The 24,668-nt window shown below is 37.2% G+C and overlaps 1 protein-coding gene across 4 annotated transcripts in view; it reads left to right on the forward strand.

Moving 5' to 3' along the window:
• Positions 1-24,668, forward strand: part of RASA1 (RAS p21 protein activator 1) — a 110,188-nt gene that overhangs the window by 30,410 nt on the left and 55,110 nt on the right. Inside the window, exons 2-3 of one of the 4 annotated variants that reach the window (XM_086412894.1) lie at positions 23,391-23,523; positions 24,333-24,434. The exons of 2 other annotated variants lie outside the window; for them this stretch is intronic. Coding sequence is in view for 1 of the 2 variants with exons in the window: in XM_086412892.1 (XP_086269018.1) it covers positions 16,730-16,890 (161 nt within the window). In the remaining variant the exon portion in view is untranslated. Of the gene's footprint in view, positions 1-16,691; positions 16,891-23,390; positions 23,524-24,332; positions 24,435-24,668 lie in introns of all 4 variants that reach the window. One more of the 4 variants, XM_086412892.1, reaches the window with a different exon arrangement.

The following is a 24,668-nucleotide window of genomic DNA, read 5'->3' on the forward strand; positions in this document are numbered from 1 at the left end:
CTCTAGTTCCTCTGCCTTTTTACTTACAGGCAATTTCTCATCTAAGCATAAAACTACTTCATTCTATAACAGAATCGAGTCACTTTTACCCTCTTTTTTCTCACAGTCCACATCTACTATATCATCAATCTTATAGTTTAAAATTTTAAAAATGTCTTCTCACAAGTCATGCCCTGCTATCCTGGTATAAGCCACCATCAGCTATTGTTTGGGATGATACAGGACTGTTGAACTGGGCTCTGGGATGTTGGCAATATGATCTCTGATTCCTCTGCCTTTTCTAAAACCAGTTTGAACATCTGGAAGTATCGTGGTGTATAATTATTTTAATACATTGTTAGATTTGATTTACTAACATTTTGTTAAAGAGTTTTATATCTGTGTTGATGAGATATTGGTCTACAGTTTCTTCTTGAAGTGTCTTGATCTGGTTTTGGATTTAGGATAATGCTGGCCTCACAGAAACACAAAGTATTGTCTCTACTTCTAGTAGAGAATTTTATTCTCTCTTCTGTCTTCTGGAAGAGATTGTAGAGAATTGGTATAATTTCTTTAAATGTTTGATGTTTCGTAGAATTAACCAGTGAATTCATCTAGGCCTGGTGCTTTCTGTTATTGGAGGTTATTAATTATTGATTCAGTTTCTTTAGTAACGATAGCCTATTTATATCATCTGTTTGATATGTGTGAATTTTGGCAAATTGTGTTTTTCACAATTGATCCATTTGATGTGGGTTATCAAATTGAGTGTAGAACTTTTTATAGTGTTCATTTATTATTCTTTCAATGTCCAAAGAATCAGTCATGATGTTCTGTCAATAATTTGTGATATTATTAATTTGTGTCTTCTTTCCTTTTTTCTTAGCTAGGTTAGAGGTTTATATTAGCTTTATTGGTCTTTTCAGAGAACCAGCTTTTGAATTCATTGGTTTTTCTCTATTGATTTCCTATTTTCAGTTTCAAAAAACTGAGTTTTGCTCTTATTGATGTTTATTTTCTTCTTACTTTTGGTTTATTTGCTTTTTTTCTAGTTTCCTAACATGGAAGCTTAGACTACTGATTTCATATCTTTTCTAATTTATTTAGTTAATGCCACCTGATGTGAAGGGCTGACTCATTTGAAAAGACCCTGATGCTGGGAAAGATTGAAGGCGGGAGGAAAAGGGGATGACAGAGGATGAGATGGTTGGATGGCATCACTGACTCAATGGACATGAGTTTGGGTAAACTCTGGGAGTTGGTGATGGACAGGGAGGCCTGGCATGCTGCAGTACATGGTGTCTCAAAGAGTCAGACACAAGTGAATGACTGAACTGAACTGATGGTCTGTCTTGGTGAATGTTCCATGTGGGCTTTGGGAAGAATCTGTTAACTGCTGTTCAATGAAATAGTCTATAGATGTCAGTTACATTGGTGGTCTTGAGTGCAACTGTGACCTTAATGGTTTTCTGCTTGCTGGGTCTGTCCATTTCTGATAGAGGATCATTAAAGTCTCCAACTGTAACTGAATTCCTGTGTTTCACATTGCTGTTCCATTAGTTTCCGCCCCCCGCTGCCCCTCAGTATTTTGATGCTCTTTGTTAGGCATGTCAACACTAAAGATTGCTAGGTCTTCTTGGAATGTTGATCCCTGTATCATTATGTAATATCTCTCTATCCTCAATAATTTTCCTTGCTCTAACATTTGCTGTGTCTGAAATTGATGTAATTACTCCAGTGTTTTTTTTTTTTTTTTGATAACTGTTTCTCTTTTCCTAAACACATTATTTACCTACTTTTTTTTGGTAATAAGAAAGTTTAAGCTCTCCATCTCTTTGTGTGTGTGTGTGTTAGTCAGTCACTCAATTGTGTCCGACTTTGTGACCCCGTGGACTGTATGTAGCCCACCAGGCTCCTCTGTCTGTGGAATTCTCCAGGCAAGAATACTGGAGTGGGTTGCCATTTCCTTCTCCAGGGGATCTTCCTGATCCAGGAATTGAACCTGGGTTTCCCACATTGCAGGCAGGCTCTGGGAAACCCCTCAATCTCTTTATGTGCCTTTATATTTAAAGTTGCTTTCTTGTAGGCAACAGTTGAGACTTGTTCTTTGATTTACTCTGACAGTCCATTTTTTAATTGGCATATTAAACTGTTGACATTTAAAGTGATTATTGATATTGTATGGCTGAGTCCCTTTGCTGTTGACCTGAAACTGCCATAAATAACATTGTTAATCAGTTATGTGAAGTTGCTCAGCTGTGTCCTACTCTTTGCCACCCCTGGGAATGTAACCTACCAGGCTCTGTTCATGGGATTTTCCAGGCAAGAGTACTGGAGTGGCTTGCCATTTCCTTCTCCAGGGGATCTTCCTGACCCAGGGATTGAACCTGGGTCTCCTGCATTGCAAGGAGACGCTTTACCATCTGAGTCACCAGGGAAACCCCAATACAAAATGATTCTGGTGTTAAAAAAATTTAAAAGAAAGTAATTATTGATATAATTGGATTTATCTGCCATATTTGTTGCTGTTTTCTTTGTTGCCCTTGTTTTTATTTCTGTTTATGTCCAACACATTTTTTTCTACCTTTTGTGGTTTTAATTGAGCATTTATGATTGTTTTTGCTCTTTTCTTAGCATATCTGTTATACTTCTCATTTTACTCCTTTTAGTTTTTGCCCTAGAAGTTGCAGTATACATTTACGCCTATTTTAAGTCCACTTACAGATAATACTTTCTTGCTTCACAGATAGTGCAAGTACTTTCCCATAACAAAATATTAATAATTCCTCCCCCTTAAAAATATTAATATTTCCTCCCCGTCACTTGTTTCCTTGCTGTCATTCATTTGTGATCTGTACATAAACGTACCTAATCAAATATATTGTTGCTGTTATTTGGGACAGACTTTGGTAGATTAATTAAGAATAAGAAAAATACAGCTTTCAATTATGCCCTCACTGACGCTCATTTCTTTATGTAGATCTGAACTTGGGACCTATATCATTTTTCCTTTCTCTGAAGAGTTTTTAACATTTCTTGCAAAACAGATTAATTGTGAACAAATTTCCTCAATTTTTGTCTGAGAAAGTATTTCTCCTGCACTTTTGAAGGATATTTTCACAGGGTACAGAATTCTAGGTTGGGGTTGTTTCTCTCTGCACTTTGAATATTTTATTCCATGTTCTTCTTGCTTGCATTGTTTCTGAGAAGTTGGACTTACTTTTAGTCTTTGCTACTCTCTAGGTTTATCTTTGACTTGTGTGAAATTTGACTATGCTATGCCCAGGTGTAATTCTTTTGGCATTTATCCTGCTTGGTGTTCTGAGTTGCCTGGATCTGTGATTTGATGTCTGACATTAACTGGGGGGAAATTATCAGTCCTTATCCAAGCTTGGAGAAGTTTGAATGTTACTTTTCATTTTTCTTTTGTTTCTCCTTATAATATTCCCATTTCATGTATATTTTTTGTAGTTGTCTCACAGCTAAATCTAAAAATTTGAGCTCTTAAAAGTCTTTTTTTAAACTGAAAATGTAAATTTATAAATATATTCAGGAATTGGAATGTTGTAGGTGGCAAATTTTATATTGATGAAGTTCATTATTTTATGGGAAATAGAGGGGGAAACAGTGGAAACAGTGTCAGACTTTATTTTTCTGGGCTCCAAAATCACTGCAGATGGTGACTACAGCCATGAAATTAAAAGACGCTTACTCCTTGGAAGGAAGGTTATGACCAACCTAGATAGCATATTGAAAAGCAGAGACATTATTTTGCCAACAAAGGTCCGTCTAGTCAAGGCTATGGTTTTTCCAGTGGTCATGTATGGATGTGAGAGTTGGACTGTGAAGAAGGCTGAGCGCCGAAGAATTGATGCTTTTGAACTGTGGTGTTGGAGAAGACTCTTGAGAGTCCCTTGGACTGCAAGGAGATCCAACCAGTCCATTCTGAAGGAGATCAGCCCTGGGATTTCTTTGGAAGGAATGATGCTAAACTGAAACTCCAGTACTTTGGCCACCTTATGCGAAGAGTTGACTCATTGGAAAAGACTCTAATGCTGGGAGGGATTGGGGGCAGGAGGAGAAGGGGACGACAGAGGATGAGATGGCTGGATGGCATCACTGACTCTATGGACGTGAGTCTGGGTGAACTCCGGGAGCTGGTGATGGACAGGGAGGCCTGGCGTGCTGCGATTCATGGGGTTGCAAAGAGTCAGACATGACTGAGTGACTGATCTGATCTGGTCTGTATTTACTTAAGACAAATTGACTGGCTTATAAACACATAGAATGTACTTTATTGCCCACGAGATGTGATGTGTATCCTTCAGAAAAGCTGAAAGGAAAATTAAAAATGCTAAATTCACAACTAAATTTCTTGAATATTCTTTTTTTTCCAGTTTTTTTTTCCTCTTCTTCTTCGCTTTGCTTTTCAATTTTGAAAGTTTCTGTTGTCATATCTTCAAGTTCAGAGTTTCTTTCCTCAGTTGTTTCCAGTCTACTAATGAGCCTATTGAAGATCTGTTAAGTGTTATTGATCTCTAACATTTCTTACTGTTGCTTTTGTATAATTTACATTTTTTGCTTATGTTATTCTATTTTTGCATATTATTTTTTTCCATTGAAACTCTTAGCTTTTTTAAAATATTTAGTTTTGGCTACTTTGGGTCTTAGTTGTGACATGTGGCATATTTGCTAAAGCACGGCCTTCTCTGTAGTTGTAGCACATGGGCTCAATAGTTCTGGCTCATGGGCTTAGTTGCATATGGCATGTGGGATCTTAGTTCACTGATCAAGGATCAAACCTGAGTCCTTTGGATTGGAAGGTGATTCTTATCCACTAGACCACCAGGGAAGTCCCCAATTAGAGTTTTCTAAAAAAGATATCTGAGATAACCCTAGCATTCCTGCCATATCTGACTCTCGTTGGGGGACTTGCTCTTCTATCTCTTCAAACTGGCTTTTTTGCTTTTTAGCATGCTTTGTAATTTTTTTTGTTGAAAAGTGGACGTGATATACTGGGAAAGGTAACTGTGGTACATAAACCTTTAACAATGTAGTGCTAAGGTCTGGGAGGTGGGGGAGGAGGTGTTCTGTAGTGGTGTGATTAATTAAGTCTTAGTCTTTTGGTGGATCTTGTGACTTTGGATTGTGAACTTCAGTGCCTCGGTTGTTTTTGTTTTACCCTTTTAGGTTGAATAGAATGTTTATAGAGCACTGGACTTGGGTATTTCCCTTTCTTCAGGTGCATTGGGACTCCTGATAAAACCCTAGCGTGTTAAGCTCTGGTAAATTAATTCCTCTTGAGGACGGACCTTGTTAAGAAAAACAGCATGCTCTGGTGTATTTCAGAATGGTTTCTTTCCCATCTACTTCTAAAAGCATGAGGTGGTTTTTCTCAGATATTCACTGTGAGGATCTGGTAGAACTTCTGAAAGTCTTGGGCCTGCCTTACAACGGAGTTAAAACTCTGAGTTGACCACAGTGAGCCTCCAGTAATTTGTCAGTCATAGTTCAGGTTTCCCTACTCTAGTGCTGGCTCCCTGGGAAGATTTCTGCTTAGGTAAGATACGATTCCCTTCATTTGCTTGTCAGTCTCAGTATTAAGGGCAGTGGTTTGCCTTATGGCTTCAGTTCTCTGATGGATCTAAGACAAATTGTTGATTTTTTAGTTTGTTCAGCTTTTACTTGTTCTTAGGACAGAGTCGCAACTTCTAAGTTCCTCATATGCCTGATTGAAAACTGGAAGTGGCTTAAAGAGGTTTTAGGTTAAAAGTTTTAATGAGGTCAAAGAGTTTGGTTTATGGGAATTTGGTGAATAAATTCTTCAAGAGAATAGTAGCCCGAGGTGATAGCAAAGTAACGGGAACAAATTTTTCAAAGTAAAAGTTCTTCTGAGAATATTTTTATTCCTAATAGTAAATATTTAGATGTCTTTTGAAACACTCAGGTTGAATTCTTTGTTTTTATTCAAATTAATCCAAAGCAAGTTGTGCTTTATTTTCAGTCTATGTTAATACATTTACTCAAATCTAAAGAATTAAGGTAGAGACTTTATCACTGAAAGAAAGTAGCTTGAAAAATGGAGGTGATGACTAACCAGTCAACAGGAATCTACTGTTTAGGTGTCCCATAGTATTTTGTAAATTGCACACTGCATTGTTCAATTATAGGAATTGATTGTGACTTTATGTTTAACAGTTAAATAATTTGGGTCTGTGTTCTTGGAATTATAGAATGCACATAATACAAGATTCCTTAGTCTTTAATATACTAAGCAAATCTTTTTAACTCTGCTTTTCCTAAACTTAAGGACATGCTTAATGAATATTCTTTGTAGAACACGCTTTGAGAAACATAGTTGCTGCTGCTGCTAAGTTGCTTCAGTCGTGCCGACTCTGTGCGACCCCAGAGACGGCAGCCCACCAGGCTCCCCCATCCCTGGGATTCTCCAGGCAAGAACACTGGAGTGGGTTGCCATTTCCTTCTCCAATGCATGAAAGTGAAAAGTGAAAGTGAAGTCGCTCAGTCGTGTCTGACTCTTAGCGACCCCATGGACTGCAGCCTACCAGGCTCCTCTGTCCATGGATTTTCCAGGCAAGAGAAACATAGCAATAGCAAGTAACTAGGTTTCTATCCACCTGGTGCTTACGTGGGAGGTACAGTAATATAGAGGAAGAACTCATAGTTTAGTCTTTGGAAAACTTGAGTTTCTGTTTGCTTTTAGTGAATCCCTATATTGGAAAATTTATTTAATTTCCTCATGCTTTAATTTTCCTTTTGTGAAATACGGTAACTTTTCTCCTTTTCAATTTAATTCACAGTGATGTTGATGTTCTATAATTATTTAAAAAAAGCTTTAGTAAAACATTTATACGTAAAGTTTGTATGTGGTTCTTACAGAAGGTAAACATTTGATAATCTCTCTTTTGGGAGCTGGCGCAGCTGATGTGCATTGTCATAGAAACCAGAAACCTGTTTAAATACTGAAATAGTAAATGAATTAAGTACGTAAGTGAATGGCTTGTTAATGTTAAGTCAAAGCAGCAGGTTTTCATGTAGTTTTTTTCCTTTTGTATATACTACAATATGTGGCCAGGATAAGATAACAGTGACGCAAGAGTAAGTATATATTTTAGTGTTATTCATTAAGATTTACAGGGTTAAGAGGAAGTTTCCTTAATATGAAAGTTTATCCTAATTATTAATGATACAAATATAAACAAGATAGAACACTTGAGGTAAAATCATGCAGTTATTTTTGAGATAACATCTATACTTCTACTTGCTTTTTTTCTAAGAAAGTTAAAACTGAGTTTTAGAATAATGCCTACAGTAATTTGGGGTGGAAGAGCTTTCTAAATGAAGAGTGTAAAGTATTCACATTTTTATTATTGAAAAAACTTAAAAGTGATATGATTGAAGTTTACATAATTACTTAATAAAGTGAAAAATGGTTACAAAATCTTGAGAGGTATAAAAATACACATGCCAAAGAGGCAGAAACATGTGTTCCCATCAGATCTCTAACCTTAGTTGTCATAAGCTGTTAGTCACAGGAGACAACAGGTGAGAGAGGGCTAGAGCCCGGCTCTGTGTCATCCATTGACTCAGCTGCTAGGACTGATTATTGGGCAGAACCTAATGTAAATTTGCAAAACTTCCCACAGTCTTGACATGTGCAAACATTTGGTGGTATTGAGGGTTAAGGGAGTTTAAGTCCAAGATCATATAATAGATGAGGGGGCGGGCAGCAGTATGCTGGACAGTTGTACAGTATGCTGGTATGGGGTATATAATGTAGATTTAACTTTGACTACATAATGTTGTTTGTGTATAAATGTGTATTTAAGCATGTGCCCCTTTAATATTAAAATTAAAGTTTAGTGTGAAGAGTTTTTCTATATTTCAGATTACTTTTTTAAAGTATGCTTTTTATTGAAGTATAATGCACATATAGTATAGCATTGTAAGTTTTCATCTCAATGAATTTTAGCAGTGTTATTAGTAGGTATTATATATGCATGATATGTATTAATACATATTATTTTTTACTATTATTTGCTAATAATATCTGTTACCAGCATCCTAGAAGTCCTTTTCTGTCCCAGTCTAATACCCATGTCACTTGTCCAAAGTGAAAGGCGCTCAGTCGTGCCTGACTCTGCGACCCTAAGGACTTATACAATCCATGGAATTCTCCAGGCCATAATACTGGAGTGGGTAGCTGTTCCCTTCTCCAGGAGATCTTGCTAGCCCAGGAATTGAACCTAGGTCTCCCACATTGTAGGCAGATTCTTTACCATCTGAGCCACCAGGGAAGCCCAAGAATACTACAGAGGGTAGCCTATCCCTTCTTCAGGGGATTTTCTGGACCCAGGAATCGAGCCAGGGTCTCCTGCATTGCAGGCAGATTCTTTACCAGCTGAGCCACCAGGGAAGCCCACTTGTCCACAAGACAAATGCAATACTAACTTCTTACTCTGTAGATTATTTTTGGGTCTTAAAATTTTCTATAAAAAAAATTTTTTTTTCTATAAATTGAGTCATATACATTCTTTTGTGTTACTTCATTAACTTTGTTACATTTATGAAATATATCCATGTTGTTGCTTGTACAATATTTCACTCTTTCTTGGCTTGTATTTGTTAACACTGACTAACCTGTGTATTATCTTTTCTGCTACAGATAGACATGACAGGGTGTATCTAGTTTTGTCTATTACAAATAGTACAGCCATGAATTTTTATTGTGGTTTTTTTTGTCAGTATATTTATGCAGTTAGGATTAGGTTTACTAGTCATAGGATGTTCATTTGATAGTAAATAGTTTTGCAAAGTGCTTATCCCAATTTACATTCTCAGTAACAAAGTATTTTGGTGGGCGTGTGATGAAATAACCCTTGTGGTTTTAATTAGAATCTTCCAGATGTAATGAATAATAATGGTGTGTATCTTTTCATATTGATTAACTTGTTTGGATAACCTCCATAAATTGACTGTTCAAGTCCTTTACCATTTTTTCTGTTTGCTTTTCTTTCTCTTTCCTAATTTTGAGTTGTTCTTTTTCCTGGCTATGAGTCTTTTGTTGGATATACATCTTAAAGATCTCAATTTTGCATCTTGCTTTATCCTCCTCCCTGTTCCTCCTCCTCCTCCTCCTTCCCTGACCTGCCATTCCCCCTCATCCTTTTAAAAAATATTGATGTCCATCAATCCAGCAACATTACTGAACACCATATTCTTCATGTTTATTGTCATAAATTAATGGCAGTCTGTGTGTGAGCCTATTACTCATCTCAGTTCTATTCCTTTGGTTTACTTGTCTGTTTTTGCAGTAAGTCTTGATAAATGAGAGTGTAGCAGAACCTATGATTCCCTTTTCATGACTGAAAATGACAATTTATGACTTCTTTTGATTAGTTTTGCTAGAATTAACAGTTTTGTTCATCTTTCCTGAAACCACTTTTGATTTGTTTTCTGAAGTTTCGTTATACCTTTGTTCTTGATTTCATTAATTCTGTTCATTTCTATTTTTTGCCTTTTTTATATTTAACTTTGTTCTTTCACTGATTTCTCGAGGTAAATACTTAAATAATTATTGTCATTCTCCTTTTTTGATATAAGCATTTAGGGCTACAGATTTAATTCTTAGGTATAAGAATTTTGGCTGTATGTCACAGCATTTTATATGTCTTATCTTCATTATCATTCATTTAAATACTTTGTTTTCCATTGTGGTTTCTTCTTTGATTAATAGTTAAGAGGTATGTTGCTCAATTCCCAAATAGTAGTGCTGTTTTGTTTTTTAATTGTTTGGGGTTTTTTTTTTTTTTTTGGTTGTGATTTCTTAATATCAGTCCTGAGAACATTGTTCTGAATGGTTTCAGTCCTTTGAAAGGGGTCTTCCTTTTTGATATAGCATATAGCAATTTTGACTCTTGCCTGGAAAATCCCATGGACGGAGGAGCCTGGTGGGCTGCAGTCCATGGGGTCGCTAAGAGTCAGACACGACTGAGCGACTTCACTTTGACTTTTCACTTTCGTGCATTGGAGAAGGAAATGGCAACCCACTCCAGTACTCTTGCCTGGAGAATCCCAGGGACGGGGGAGCCTGTGGGCTGCCGTCTCTAGGGCTGCACAGAGTCGGACACGACTGAAGCGACTTAGCAGCAGCAGTTTTGACACATGTTGCATGTTCACTTGAAAATAATATTTATTCTTTTATTATTGGATGTTATTTCTGTGTAGGTCATTACATTATGTTTATGAGTCTTGGTCATATATTTTTATGTTTAATGTTTTGTTTTCTTTTGTTTGCTGCTTTTATCAACCATTAAGAGAAGCATGTTAAAGTTTCCCAACCTACTGTGGTTTATATTTTGATATTGTGTTATTGGTTATATGCCGCATCAGCTTAGCTTAAATTCCTGGTGAATCGGTCCTTTAATTATTATGAAATGACCCTTATTATCTGTATTAATACTTAAAATCTAGCTTGTCTGGTGTAATTTTTTGTTTCGTGCTAGCATGGTATGACTTTTTCCGTCCTTTCACAATCAACTTTCCTGTGTTCTTTCATTTAAGATGTATCTCTTGTGTTTTATTTTTTTATCCTTTCTGACAGTCTTGATCTTTTAGTGGTTGCCCTAGAGATTACAATACTTATCATTGACTTATTGCAATCTACACAAAATACTTACTTTTACCACTTCCTTAACAATGCTAAGAACTTTGAACACTTTAACTGTACGTATATTATACTGCTGCTGTTTTATACATTATTGTCCTTAATTTTCATTTATGCTTCAGTACTCATTAAACAGTATTGCTTTATATGGTTGGTATTTATTTATTTATCTAAATATATACTTATTTACTGTTTTTACTTTATACTGCATTTCTATGTTTTTCTATGGGAGCCTTTTTTTGTTTTCCTATAGAACTCTTTGAGTATTTCTTTTCCTAAATATCAACTGTCAGCAGATTTGCTCTCTGTTTATCTAAGAACATGTTCATTTTGGTTTTTGAAGCATATTGTTTTTGGGCATAAAATTCTAGGTTTGCAGTTAACTGTCCTTCAAAAACGTGAAGATACTCCATTCTCTCTGGTTTCCAGAATTACTGTTGCAAAGTCAGCAAGGATTTTTATTATTTCTTTGAAGATACTGCCTTTTTGTTTTGTTAGTTATTAAAATGTAGCCTTGTCTTTGATTTTTAGCATCTCTTCTGTAATGTATAATACCTAGGTGAGGCAGGCAGTCTGTCTTTCCTTCTTTCTCTTTTTCTGTCTCTTTCACCTTCTCTCTTTCTCTCCCTCCTTCCCTTCCTCTGTCTCTCATCTTGGGGTTGATATCTTTCATTAGATTTGGGAAATTGTTGTCCATTTTCTTTTCAGATTTTGCCTTTGCTCCATTCTCTTCCTCCTCTTCCTCAGCTGCCACCTTTGTTGTTGTTCAGTTGCTCTGTCACGTCTGACTGTTTGCGACCCCATAGACTGCAGTATATCAGGCTTCCATGTCCTTCCCCGTCTCCTGGAGCTTGCTCAAACCTATGTCCACGGAGTCAGTGATGCCATCCAACCATCTCATCCTCTGTCATCCCGTTCTCCTCTTGCCCTCAATCTTTCCCAGCATCAGGGTCTTTTCCAGAGTCAGCTCTTTGAATCAGGTGGCCAGAGTATTGGAGCTTCAGCATCAGTCCTTCCATTGAATACTTAGAGTTGATTTCCTTTAGGATTGACTGGTTTGATCTCCTTGCAGTCCAAGGGACTCTGAAGAGTCTTCTCCAACACCACACTTGAAAAAATTATCCCATTATTTTATATGCTCTTTTCTCTATATTCTATCCTTTTTTTCTTCTTAATGCTTCAGTAAAGATGCTTTCTATGGCAGTTGCCCATTATTAGGTTTTTAAAAATATATCTAGTCTGCTGTTACTCTTACATATTTAGTTCTTAATTCTGTAAATTCAGTTACTTTTTAATCATTCCAATTTTATGACTAAACTCTAGCTTTATCTTTTCACATATTTTCTTAGATTATTAGTCTTTCTTTTTAAATTTCAAATTTATTCACCTGTGCATCTGAGATTGATAGTTTGTAACATTTTTCTTCGTTTGATCAGTGTTTTTAGAATTTCTCCAAGTTATTAGTCTTTCCAAGAGCCAACTTTTTTTCCCTGCAGTTTTATAGTGCATCTTTGTTTTATTTTGCAGTATGTATAAAAAATTACTCTTTAGTTACCAAAAAAAAAAAAAAATTCCCTTCTACCATTGACTTTCAGTTCTCTAGTTAAACTTTCTAAGATCAACTTAATCAGTTTTTTTTGATATTTATTTAACAGATAAACTTTTTAGAACCTGTCTTATACCAGGCACTGTTCTAGATGCTTAAGATAAATGAATGAATAAATGAAGATACTTTGTTTTTTGGAGATTATATTTTCCTGGGGGAAAGATATAAATGTAAATTATATAAAATATAGAGGAGATAAGTGCCATGATTAAAAAAAAGGAGACGAAATTGAACAGGATTAAGGGGTATTGATAGTGCCAGAAGGGAGTGTGCAAATTTTAATTAAGGTGGTCAGAATAGGACTCATTGAGGAGATTTTGTACTTGTGTATGTTTGGATTATTTTTTTTAAGTGGTTGAATGGTTTTCTGTTGGATATACATAATTTATTTAATTAGATCTCTAGTTATTAAATAAGTTTTATCTATCCTTTTGGTATTGTAAACAGCTATAATAATGGTCCTTGAGTGTGTTACATGAGCACACGTGTGCCTTTAAAATTTTGCTTTTTATCTTGACATATGAAGTTTTTGTGCTGTCAAATCTCACTTTGTATTTTTTTTTTCTTTTTTGGCTTTTCAAGCCTGGATTATCATGTATTAAGATTTATATTTAACCTGTTTGATTTAAAAATAATAATTTAATTTCTCTGGCACTTGTTTTGTATATTTTGTTTGGGAATCATTGCTTGATTACTTTCTAAACAGCTAATTGATTATTGCAGGACTGTTAATGAATACTTTTTGTATATTCAGTTTTTATGTGTCATAGGGTCCTTTTCTAGAATTGATGTGCATGAAATGGTTGAAAGATGTGCTGTTGGTAGTGTGTGATGGAAGGAAGTCTTTAGGGGGAAGAGAAAGGGCGTATATGTAATGTTTTGACTGGAGTAAAAGCATGGGTTACTCACGGTAGCAAGTCCTGTCAATGAGCTTATTGATGTTGAAGGTCAGTTAGTGATTGGCTGATTAGAAGTTCATTTCTTTGTGTATAATTTAGACTTATCCGTAAAACAACCCTAAATAACTGCTGAAACTATTTCAGAGGTAAAGAATGTAGCACACATCAAGGAGAAACTAGGGAATTTTAAATGATTTTAAGCCTGTGAGTCAACTGAAGAAAAATTAGTAATCTAAAGAAAATGGAATTGATCATTAAAATATTAATAAGTAGAAGAAAGATTTCAAAGCTCAAAAGTTAAAATCTGAAACATATCAATAAAATTTATGTTTGAATGAATAAAGTATTTGGAAATAGGGTGCTTTGTAACTGAGTTGATCTTATATACAAACAATGACAATGCCAACTTCATAACTAATAGAATCTGGGTGAGGTTAGCGTAAAGATATAGAGAGGGAAGAATTAAATTTTGGGTTACACTATTGATAGTGGCCTTGTCTTCCATTTAAAAGATGGCAGACAGGCTTAGCTCAGATGGTTTAGGTTAGAATAGCTTCCCTAGAATAGACTCTTGTAGTCTGCTTTGACTAGGATATTGACTTCAAAACTTGTGGTTCTTTGAGACCCTTTGGAGTTCTGTTAAGGTTTTCATAATACTAAGCCATTATTTGCCATTTTTACTTTGTTGACATTTGCACTGATGGTGCAAAGCAGTATTTCTATAACTTCAGTATAAATAAATGTAGTGTCACCAAACTGTACTAGATTTCACCACTACCATATAGTTGTAAAGAAAAAAACAAAACAGTTTCAGTTAAGAATGTCTTTGGAGCAGTGAAAATTATTAGTTTTATTAATTTGCAATCCTGGAGTGCATGTCTTTGATTTTTCTTTCTCGCGGCACTGATTTTCCTCTGCTGTATGTGGGTTTTCTCTGGTTGTGCTGAGCAGGGGCTACTGGCAAGTCGTGGTGCATGGACTTCTCACTGCAGTAGAGCTTCTGTTGCAGCACATAGGGCTCTGGGAGCCTGGGCTTCAGCATGTGAGGTGGGGGCTTCAGTAGTTGTGCTGGGGGGCTTCAGTAGTTGGGGCGCACGGGGCTTCAGCCGTTGTGGTGCAGGGACTTAGGTGCCCCACAGCAACTAAGGTCCTGTGGGATCTTTCCAGACCAGGGATGGAACCTGTGTCCCCTGTATTGGCAGGATTCTTAACCACTGGACTGCCAAGGAAGTTCAGGCATATGTCTTTTCAATATTTAGTGTGATAAAATGGAAAACTCGTAATGCTACATCCCTAAGTACACTGTCTTGAAAAGCAGTTGTGTGGTTATTTGAGTTGGAGCTGAACTGGCCGCTTCTTTTATGGCACACTATCTTACTATGGTTGGTCAGACTTGAGTATTTGATAGAAGTTTTTTGGGGGAAAAGAACAAAGTGAGCCCCTTAACAACTGACAGTGTTTGGTGCTTTCAAGCAGAATTTGAGCATTCAAGTAAATATTAGAATTTTGGAAACCTTGTTATCTGCACTATAAGTTTGAGAGCTTTCTAAATACTTAAATGCCTTTTCCAATGACATTTTTTCTGGGCAGAGATTTCTTGTGGCACTATAAAACTGCTTAGCATTTTTTCAAAATGTAACAACTATTTGGATGAAACATTACATACTGTAAGCTTCATATACTTTATATGCTATACTCATATACAGACTGTGTATAGTTTAAGAGAGATTTTTGCAGCTTGTTTCCAAAGAAAAAAATCATTTGTTAAGAATTTGTCTCATGCTCCAAGATAAAGTGGCATGCTTATATTTAAATTCCTAATATATTTAAAATAATACCTCTGATGTTAATAATTTAGACTCTTTTCTTGGGCTAAGAAAAAATGTCAGTTGACAGGCATCTCCAAAAATTTCAGGTCAATGTTTAAATAAACCATTTATTTGAAACGCTAGCCAACCCGTAAACTACAATATATTCTTCACATATGCAATTATAATAGCTAGAATTAGCAACAAACATGACATCTTACTAAAACAAAACAAAAATTAAAACCTTTATGCTGAATTCTAGAACATGACTGTGGTCAGCAAGAAAACATGTAAAATATGCACATGCGGTGCTTTGTATTTCTTGAAGAAAACCTACCAAACCCAGAGTCACGTCAGTTTTTTGAAAGCAGTGCCACTTTTCCTTCATAGTTACACTTACTACCTGAAGGGATTTATGACACCCATGTTATATTGGTGGTTGTTGCTGAAGGTTCCTAAAACCACCTTCAGATTCAGTGATTTTCTAGGGGGACCATCAGAACTTGGCAAAGCTGTTGCACTCACTGTAACAGCTTCGTATAGCCAAAGGACACAGATTACAATCAGCTAAGAAAGAAAGTGCATAGGTCAGAATCCAGGAGAGACTAATTGCAAGCCTCTGGTTGTCCTTGCACAATGGAGTCAGATAGATAGTTCTTAATTCTCCTGGTCACAGTGTGGGGCAGGATGTATGAAGTATTGCTGATCAGGAAAGCTCACCTGAGCCTTGGTGTTTAAAATTTTTATTGAGGTTTAGTCATGTAGGCCTTATGCCCCCTTGTGGCTGACCTTTTTTTACTCCATCAGTTTGACTTCAGAGGTGAACCAAGTCCTCCACTGCAAATAGTGTAAATGGTCTGGCATGGTCCAAGGTTCTCAATAAACAAAGACATTTTTAACTGGACAGGATTTTCAAGTGCGTTGAGGTTATCTCCTAGGAGCGAGGCAAAGGGGAGATAGGCAGTTTAAACAACCCAGGCCAACTGTGTAGTTGTCACACAAAGAAAGTGATATTTTTATATTATAAAATAAAACATGTTAACATTTGGAAGATCTTCATAACTCAGTGAACCAATATTGCCAGGTGGCTAGCTAGTTCACGATGCTACAAAATGTATATGAATAAATGGCATACCAGTGGATTTTATTAGCAGTGTATGGAACATTTCTGGGTGTGGTTAGAGTCTACATTTTAACTTTTAAGTAGCTACATCGAATAGCCATTTTCATAACTTATGAACCAAAACAACCAACAACTGATTGAATTCAGAAACAGATATGAGAATCCGGCTCTCTTAAGTTAGCTATTAAAGAGTATATGCAAATGTAAAATAATGCTAGTCTTTTCACTAAATATTCTTTTGGAACTTGTCTTACATAAGGAATATGTTTTTTATATTGACAGTAGTAACTATTATGTGTTCATTTCAAATATTTGCTATTGATTTAAAATTTTCTCTGTTTCAATTTTTATTAATATTTATAGAAAGAACTTACATAAGCACATTTCTTGGGGGTCAAGTAAGTTTTTAAATATGTCAGAGGACCTGGAGACGAAAAAACTGGTCTAGAGGTAATAGAAGGACGAGATGAACAGCTAAATTAAGGGACGAGTAGGCTTGTAACTGGGATCTCAGATAGCTAAGTAGGGATTTGAATGTTCTCATGAATCTTCAGTTCCATCCTGTCACCTTCATTCTTTGTTATTACAGACTGGCTCTAACAAGTAGTGGAAAACCTAGCAAGCATAATGAACAAAGATTCTTTCTTGCATCTGGTAGCATTTACCTTCAGAAGAAGACTGATTTTCACTTTCAGTGTGAAAAACCCTGCTTGTACCCTGTACCATGGCATGACCAGTATTGACTGGGCTACATTCTTCAAAGAAAACTCCTCAGGAGCTGTGTTGTTGTAAGTGGGGGAGAAACAGTAGCCAGAGGGTGGTGTGAGTGTTGAGTGATTTTCCTGAATGGGATGGGTGCCGAGTATCAGCATCTTCGAGTGTCAGAAATTTGTATAGATTGCCAGTATTGTGGGAGCTCAGAGCAGGAGAGGTTGGGGTATTCAGATGAGGAAACTTAATATCTGCTCAGTTTCTCTTCTAGGAAAACAGATATAACCACAAGCATCATATACTAGATGATTTTTAGATCAAACCATCACGTGGGGCAGAATGGTCTTTGGGAGATGCCATTGAGGAGGTGGAATTTGCGCTCTGCCAGGAGGCATGGTGTTCCCTGGAGGGAAGAGTGATAAAAAATCTCTAGAATGGAGGTGGGAGGACAGTGCAGGTTGAGGAAATAGCTTGAATGGGAGAATGCAAGGCATTCACCGTGTGAATTCCAGTCAGGGATTATGACTTGAAAATTTCAGTGTAGGCAGGAATTTTTGACAAATTTGTTTTTCTTAGCTTCCCACCTGTCAGTGCCTACGATTGTGCCAAGTGCTAGAGTAGAGGACTGTGAAGATTACTTAAATGTCCCAGTATCCTCAAGTACTTTTCAAATCTAATGGAGAAAACAGATATGAAAGTGACTGACTATATTGTTGTTGTTCAGTAGCTAAGTTGTGTCCAGCTCTCTGCAACCCCATGGACTGCAGCATGCCAGGCTTCCCTGTTCTTCCCTATCTCCAATATTTTGCTCAAGCTCACGTTCATTGAGTTGGTGATGCCATCCAACCAACCATCTCATCCTCTGTTGCCCCCTTCTCCTCTTGCCGTCAAGTCTTTCTCAGCATCAGGGTCTTTTCCAAGGAGTTAGCTTTTCTCATTCAGGTGGCCAAAGTATTGGAGCTTCAGCATCAGTCCTTGTGTTGAATAGTAAGTATTGATTTCCTTTAGGATTGAATAGTTTGATCTCCTTGCTGTCCAGGGGACTCCCAGGAGTTTTCTCTAGCACCACAATTTGAAAGCATCAATTCTTCAGTGCTCAGCCTTCTTTATGGTCCACTCTTACATCTGTACATGATTGTCTGAAAAACTAGCTTTGATTATACAGACCTTTGTTGGCAAAGTGATGTCTCTGATGTTTAATATACCATCTCTGACTCTGTGACCCCATGAACTGTAGCCCACCAGGCTCCTCTCTCCATGGGGATTCTCCAGGCAAGAATATTAGAGTGGGATACCATGCGCTCCTTGGGATCTTCCCAACCCAGGGATTGAACCCAGGTCTCCCACACTGAAGGTGGATTCTTTAATCATTTGAGCCACCAGGGAAACCCAAGAATACTGGAGTGGGTAGCTTATCCCTTCTCCAGGGGAACTTCCCGACCCAGGAATCAAACCAGGATCTTCTGCATTGTAGGCGGATTGTTTACCAGCTGAACTACAGGGAAGCCTGACCTTTGTCGGCAAAGTGATGTCTCTGATTTTTAATTCACTATCAAGGTTTGTCATAGCTTTTCTTCCAAAGAGCAAGCGTCTTTTTAATTTCATGACTGCAGTCACCATCCACAGTGATTTTGAAGTCCAAGAAAAGAAAGTCTGTCACTGTTTCCATTGTTTCCCTAATTGCCATGAAGTGATGGGACCAGAGGGCATGACCTTCATTTTTGTAATGTTGAATTTCAAGCCAGCTTTTCCACTCTGCTCTGACTGTCATCAAGAGACTCTTTAGTGCCTCTTCACTTTCTGCCATTAGGGTGGTATCATCTTCGTATCTGAGGTTGTTGATATTTCTCTTGACAATCTTGAGTCCAGCTTGTGCTTCACGTCGCCCAGCATTTTGCATGATGTATTCTGCATAGAAGTTAAATAATCTGGGTGACAATATATACCCTTGATGTACTCCTTTCCCAATTTGGAATCACTCCATCTTTCCATGTCTGGTTCTAACTGACGCTTCTTGACCTGCATACAGATTAATCAGGAGGCAGGTAAGGTGGTCTGGTATTCCCATTCCCATCTCTTGAGGAATTTTCTACAGTTTGTTGTGATCCACACAGTCAAAGGCTTTAACATAGTCAGTGAAGCAGAAGTACGTGTTTTTCTAGAATTCCTTTGCTATCTCTGTGGTCTAACGAATGTTGGCAATTTGATCTCTGGTTCCTCTGCCTTTTCTAAATCCAGTTTGTACATCTGGAAGTTCTTGGTTCATGTACTGTTGAAGCCTAGATTGAAGGATTTTTAGCATTAACCTTGCTAGCATGTGAAATAAGTACAATCATATGGTAGTTTAAACTTTGTTTGCCATTTCCCTTCTTTGGGCTTTGAATGAAAACTGACCTTTTCTAGTCCTGTGGTCATTGCTGAATTTTCCAAATTTGCTGACATATTGAGTGCAGCACTTTAGCAGAAGCATCTTCTCGGACTTTTAAATAGTTGAGCTGGAATTCCATCACCTCCACTAGCTTGGTCTGTGGTCCTAAGGCCCACTTGACTTCACACTCTAATGTCTGGCTCTAGATGAGTGACCACACCATCGTGTGTAACTATATTATAATAAGACAAAATATCAAAAAAATCGTGTAAGAAATAAGCTGGAGCTTGATAGAAGAAGATTAATTATGACCGGAGGTTCAAGGAGATGGCACTTGTGATAGGCATATGATGAATGGCATGAATTTCTGAAGACAGTAAGGACATTTCAAGCCAAAGGAAGAGCATGATCAAAGGGATAGAGGCTTGAAAGTATGCATTTGATGTGTTTAGGAAGCGACAAATGGTCTTGTGAAGAGTGGAAAAGAATTCAGTTCTTTACTGAAAGGGCTGAATTCTTTACTGAATGTCATGTCAATAGTTTGGATTTTATTCTTTTAGCAATGGGACCATTTCAGTTTTTTGAGATGCAGGTCAGGCATAGCTGTTTGGGGAAGTGTTACCGCAGATAAAGGAAATAGAAGAGCAGGAATTACTACAGGACATGATAAGGAAGGATACTGACAGTGGGAAAGGAAAAGATTAGATAAATAAAAGGAATTTGGGATTGTCCAGGCTTTTTGACCAGTTGGATATGAGATAAACAGAGGACTAAGAGCTACTGATGAGAAGTTTCCACTAGGTTGAACAATGTGTAATTTTTTTTAACCTTAAAAATATAGCAATATATAGTTTTAGTTAATAATTTGGGAGAGTGGATTGATGTATAACATAAGTCAAGATGAGAACCAGGGGAGAAGGAAGAGAAAGGATGTGGGAAGTATTATGGTGAGGTCATTTTTTGATGTGTTGAATTTGACTTATCAGTTGAGATATCCAGGTTGAAAGGTCCAGCAGTTGGAAATGCAGGTTGTCAATTATGGCTGGCTGTAGAGTTAGGAATGATTTCTGTTGAAAAATACTGTATTATACCAGGTGAACCTGATGGTTATGTGTTCTAGATCATATACACTCCTCATATTTTGGAGATGCTAAAGAAAATCCTTTTGAATATTATACATGTTGTTGAGTGCATTATATCGGGAATTAGGCAGAATGAAATTATTTAAAATACAGAGTTTTATATTAATATTAAAATTGATGTATTGTTAAAAAAGGGATGTTTTAATTTTCATAGTCACTGTGTTTATAAATAAGTACAGAATTATTTTGCAGCTCTTATTAATCTTAGGGGCAAAAGCTTTCTTTTTAATAAATGTTGTGTTTTTAAAGAAGTAGCTATCTTCTAGGGTTTTCAGAGAATGTCTCAATCTGAAATTATTACAGAGTACAGTTTGTCTCCTGTTTGAATGCTGATTTGAGAGAGGGTTAAACAGCTGTTGGTGTTATGTTTTATGTACTTAAGGAGCAGTTTCAGAACAATAGTCTTTTTTTCCATTGTTTTTATCTAATAGTAATCAAGCAAATTAAATACTTCCTAGCAATTATGGGTATTTGTCTTGCTTAAGAATCAACATTGATATGAAATTGAATATACTTCAGGTAAAAATAAAATTGAATATACCAGGTAAAAATAATTTTTAAAAAATGAATACAGGCTAATCCTTTGATTTCTATTAGTGGAAGTTCAAAAATTTAATCAAATTTTTCTGTGACTTCTTAGGTAATTTGCTACACAATCTATAATTTTATTAACTTTTAGAAAACATGCAAGACAGATGTTCAAATCTATCAAAGTAGGAAATAGAGGAAATGGAAAACTAGAGAATAGTTTGCATGTTTCAACTCCAGTGATGTTGGAGATGCAGTTTGCAAGTTGGCAGAAGTGTTATGGCTAGAGAAATAGGAAGGAGTCAGTTTTGCTTTTGAAATTTTGAGTCTGCTAACTGCTAAGTCGCTTCAGTCGTGTCCGACTCTGTGCGACCCCATAGATGGCAGCCCACTAGGCTCCTCCATCCCTGGGATTCTCCAGGCAAGAACACTGGAGTGGGTTGCCATTTCCTTCTCCAATGCATGAAAGTGAAAAGTGAAAGTGAAGTCACTCAGTCGTGTCCGACTCTTAGTGACCCCATGGACTGCAGCCCACCAGGCTCCTCCGTCCATGGGATTTTCCAGGCAAGAGTACTGGAGTGGGGTGCCATTGCTGTTGCCATTAACAGTATAGAGGAGTAAAGCAGAAGGGGTGTGTGGATGTATGTGTTTGCTTAAGGATAGATGCTGACCTGTAGTTGCCTTAGGGCTTCCCAGGTGATGCAGTGGTAAAGAATCCATCTGCCAGTGCAGGAGACACAGGAGACATGAGTTTGATCCTTGGGTCAGGAAGATCCCCTGGAGTAGGAAATGGCAACCCACTCTAGTATTCTTGCCTGGAAAATTCCATGGACAGAGGAGCCTGGTGGGCTACAGTCAAGAGGGTTGCAGAGAGTCAAACATGGTTGAGTGCATGCACACACACGCAGAGTCACGTTAGTTGAAACTTCTTAGAGGGTACTTGGTAACATAGAAGCTTAACAGGAAAGTCAGCCTTGGAAGAATTTGGGAATCATCATCACAGAAGTTATGCTTTGAGCTTAAGAGATACAGATATTTCCATGAGTAAGAATAGAGAAATAGAAATTTCTGAGGAAATAAAGACCAAAAAACCCATAGAAAATAAAAATGTAGGATGACCTTTGGCTTAGTTGCATTATCTTTTCATCTCCTTAAAAAAAAATGTTAAATAGGAAACATATTTTGAAAAAGCATAGGGAGGAAAACTAAAACAGTGCCTAAACATGGTAGGTGCTTAAATATTTGTTGAATGAATAAAGGTAATTTGTTTAGGATATAAGGGACGTATGTGCTGTGCTTAGTTGTTCAGTCGTGTCCTACTCTTTGTGACCCCATGGACTGCAGCCCTCCAGGCTCCTCTGTCCACGGGGATTCCCCAGGTAGAAATACTGAGGGTTGCCGTGCCCTCTTCCAGGGGATTTTCCCAACCCAGGGATTGAACCCAGGTCTTCCGCATTGCAGGCAGATTCTTTACATTCTGAGCTACCAAGGAAGCCCAAGAATACTGGAGTGGGTAGCCTGTCCCTTCTCCAGGGGATCTTCCTGACCCAGAAATCCAACCAGGGTCTCTTGCATTGCAGGGGGATTCTTTACCAGTTGAGCTACCAGGGAAGCCCTTATAGGGACATATAGGAGAGAGTAATGGACTCGTAGTGGAGAACTTTGAGTGACGTATTCTGATATCCCCAGCCCAGGAGATTATTGTTGAGAGCAGATGAGTGGATCGATCTGAGAATATTTTGAACTTTTAAAATGTTCTTTGAGATCCTCTTTGAGGTACTGAGAAAGTTCAACGAGTGAGGTCTTAAGTCTAGTCTAATTCAGGAGGTTATATTCTTTCCATATTATCTGATAAGAGTTAGACTTGCAAAGTATATTTTGAAAGTTTAAAATATTTTCATGTTCCCATATCTGTATATAAGCTTTTTTTGGCCTTTGCTTGCCTTTACATTTTCCCTCTGCCTGTGACATCTTTCTCCCATTCTCAGTCCTTTGCTTTCTCTGAATTAGTTGCTCCTTACCTTGTAGGTTTCCATTTAGCCATCAGTTTTTTTTCAGAAGGTGCACACTAAAATGCTAAGACTGAAGTTTTCCATTTGCCCCCACATTCTAGTACTTGATGTACCAGATCACCGTTGCCTGTTTTGTCTGTATTCTCCTCGAGATCAGAAACCGTAAACTTAAACGTAGTGGTGTTCTGTGGTGGTACTTGTTTTTCTACCAGGTAGCACAGTTGGCGCTTAGTTTGTTGGCCATGGACTAAAGACCATGCCAGACTGAAGTTTGCTTTTAAACTTCAGACTCGGTATTTTAAAGATGTATCTTAAAATACAGGTTAAGAAATGTTGTAATTACAGTAGGTAGCCACTGAATCACCATACCCTCCAAAGTTTTAGATCGAACACTGAAATTTTTTAAGTGTTTTTAAGAAGAAAAACTGCCCTTCAAGATAGTTTACAACTGTGTTACAGTAATGCATTCATTGGACCAGATAGGTGGTCTCGAATCTCATTTTGTTGCCCCTTTTTTGTGTTCTTAGTTACTGGCATGAACTATAATTGTTGAAGTTCTAAGGAAAACTAAACTGTGAAAAATGGTAGTTTTCTGATAAATGAAATGCCACAGATATAATAGCTGGAAGATGTGAGGTAGGAACTGTTAGTCTCCTGCTGGTAAGTATTATGCTTTTCCTTTTTTTGGTTACTTTTAAAAAAATGTCTTTAATGTGTTTGATTAGTGTACAGCATTTTTGGAAATGGTATGGCTCTCTCTGCCTTTCATTATCTGTTTTTTGAAGTGACAGGAGTTAGGTTAGTGAGAACGAGACTATCTTGGTTGAGTGTACTTCGCTTTAAATTTTTGATTGCATAAGCATCATGTTATTTGGTCCTACCTTTAGTAGGATCAGTCTGTCAGTAAACTGAATTTGTGAATATATAATAGTGCTGTTTCCTTAAAACTACTTCTCCAGAACTTAAACCTCTAGGTCCAAAACCCTGTAAATATGTCACCTGTGGCAAAAGGAAATAGAATTTCTGCTCTTTTCATGAGCTAATTTGAGATACACAACCAGCTGCATAGACACACACACACACACACTGCTTATTGCCTGAACATACAAGTATACTCAAGAGGGCGAACATACACATGAGTATTAATTTTACTGTAGTTGGTCTAAGGATACTACAGCTCTTAGACTTAGTCTAGTGATTGTTCATGTGAATTACTAGTGACCAGATTTTAGTCTGTCTGCATAGTGATATGGGGGAAAAAAAAGACTGAATAAAATCGTTTACTGTAAGGTATCTTTACTTTCCCCTCTAAAAAGTCCATTTATTTTTGTTAACCACCAGCTTACACTGTACAACTGTAAGAAATGTGTTTGTTAAGAGGAAATGGAAGTTGCAGGAGGTTTATAGTAGTTTTAGCATATGTTTTTAGTTTATGTCTTACCGGTCTGAAATAACCAATTTAATTTCAGAAAGGACGGCACATGAGAAAATCTGCTTAACACATCTTTGAGAGTTACAGAAAAACTCTGGTTTGTGAGACGACCAGGCACACAGCGTTCCAGGTGACTCAGGTGACAAGAAATGTTCTGGCAGTTAGATTCCTGCACATGTTTCTCTGAGAACTTCGGTGCCTGTCAGCGGCATAACTAGGAGGAATAGCCTGGTGGAAAGTAAAAGTGACCTGCTAGGAGCTTCAGTGTAGTTTCCTTTTTAGACAAAGGATGTTTGTTGATAGTGCTATTTTAATTGTTTTCTACTGAGTAGACAGTTTCCATTTAGTATTGCCAGATTAGTTAAATAGTTCG

This window comes from Bos grunniens, chromosome 7 (assembly GCF_055505025.1).
Source record: "Bos grunniens cultivar Pamir isolate PY7600 chromosome 7, Bosgru_T2T1.0, whole genome shotgun sequence".
NCBI classification, from domain to species: Eukaryota; Metazoa; Chordata; class Mammalia; order Artiodactyla; family Bovidae; genus Bos; species Bos grunniens.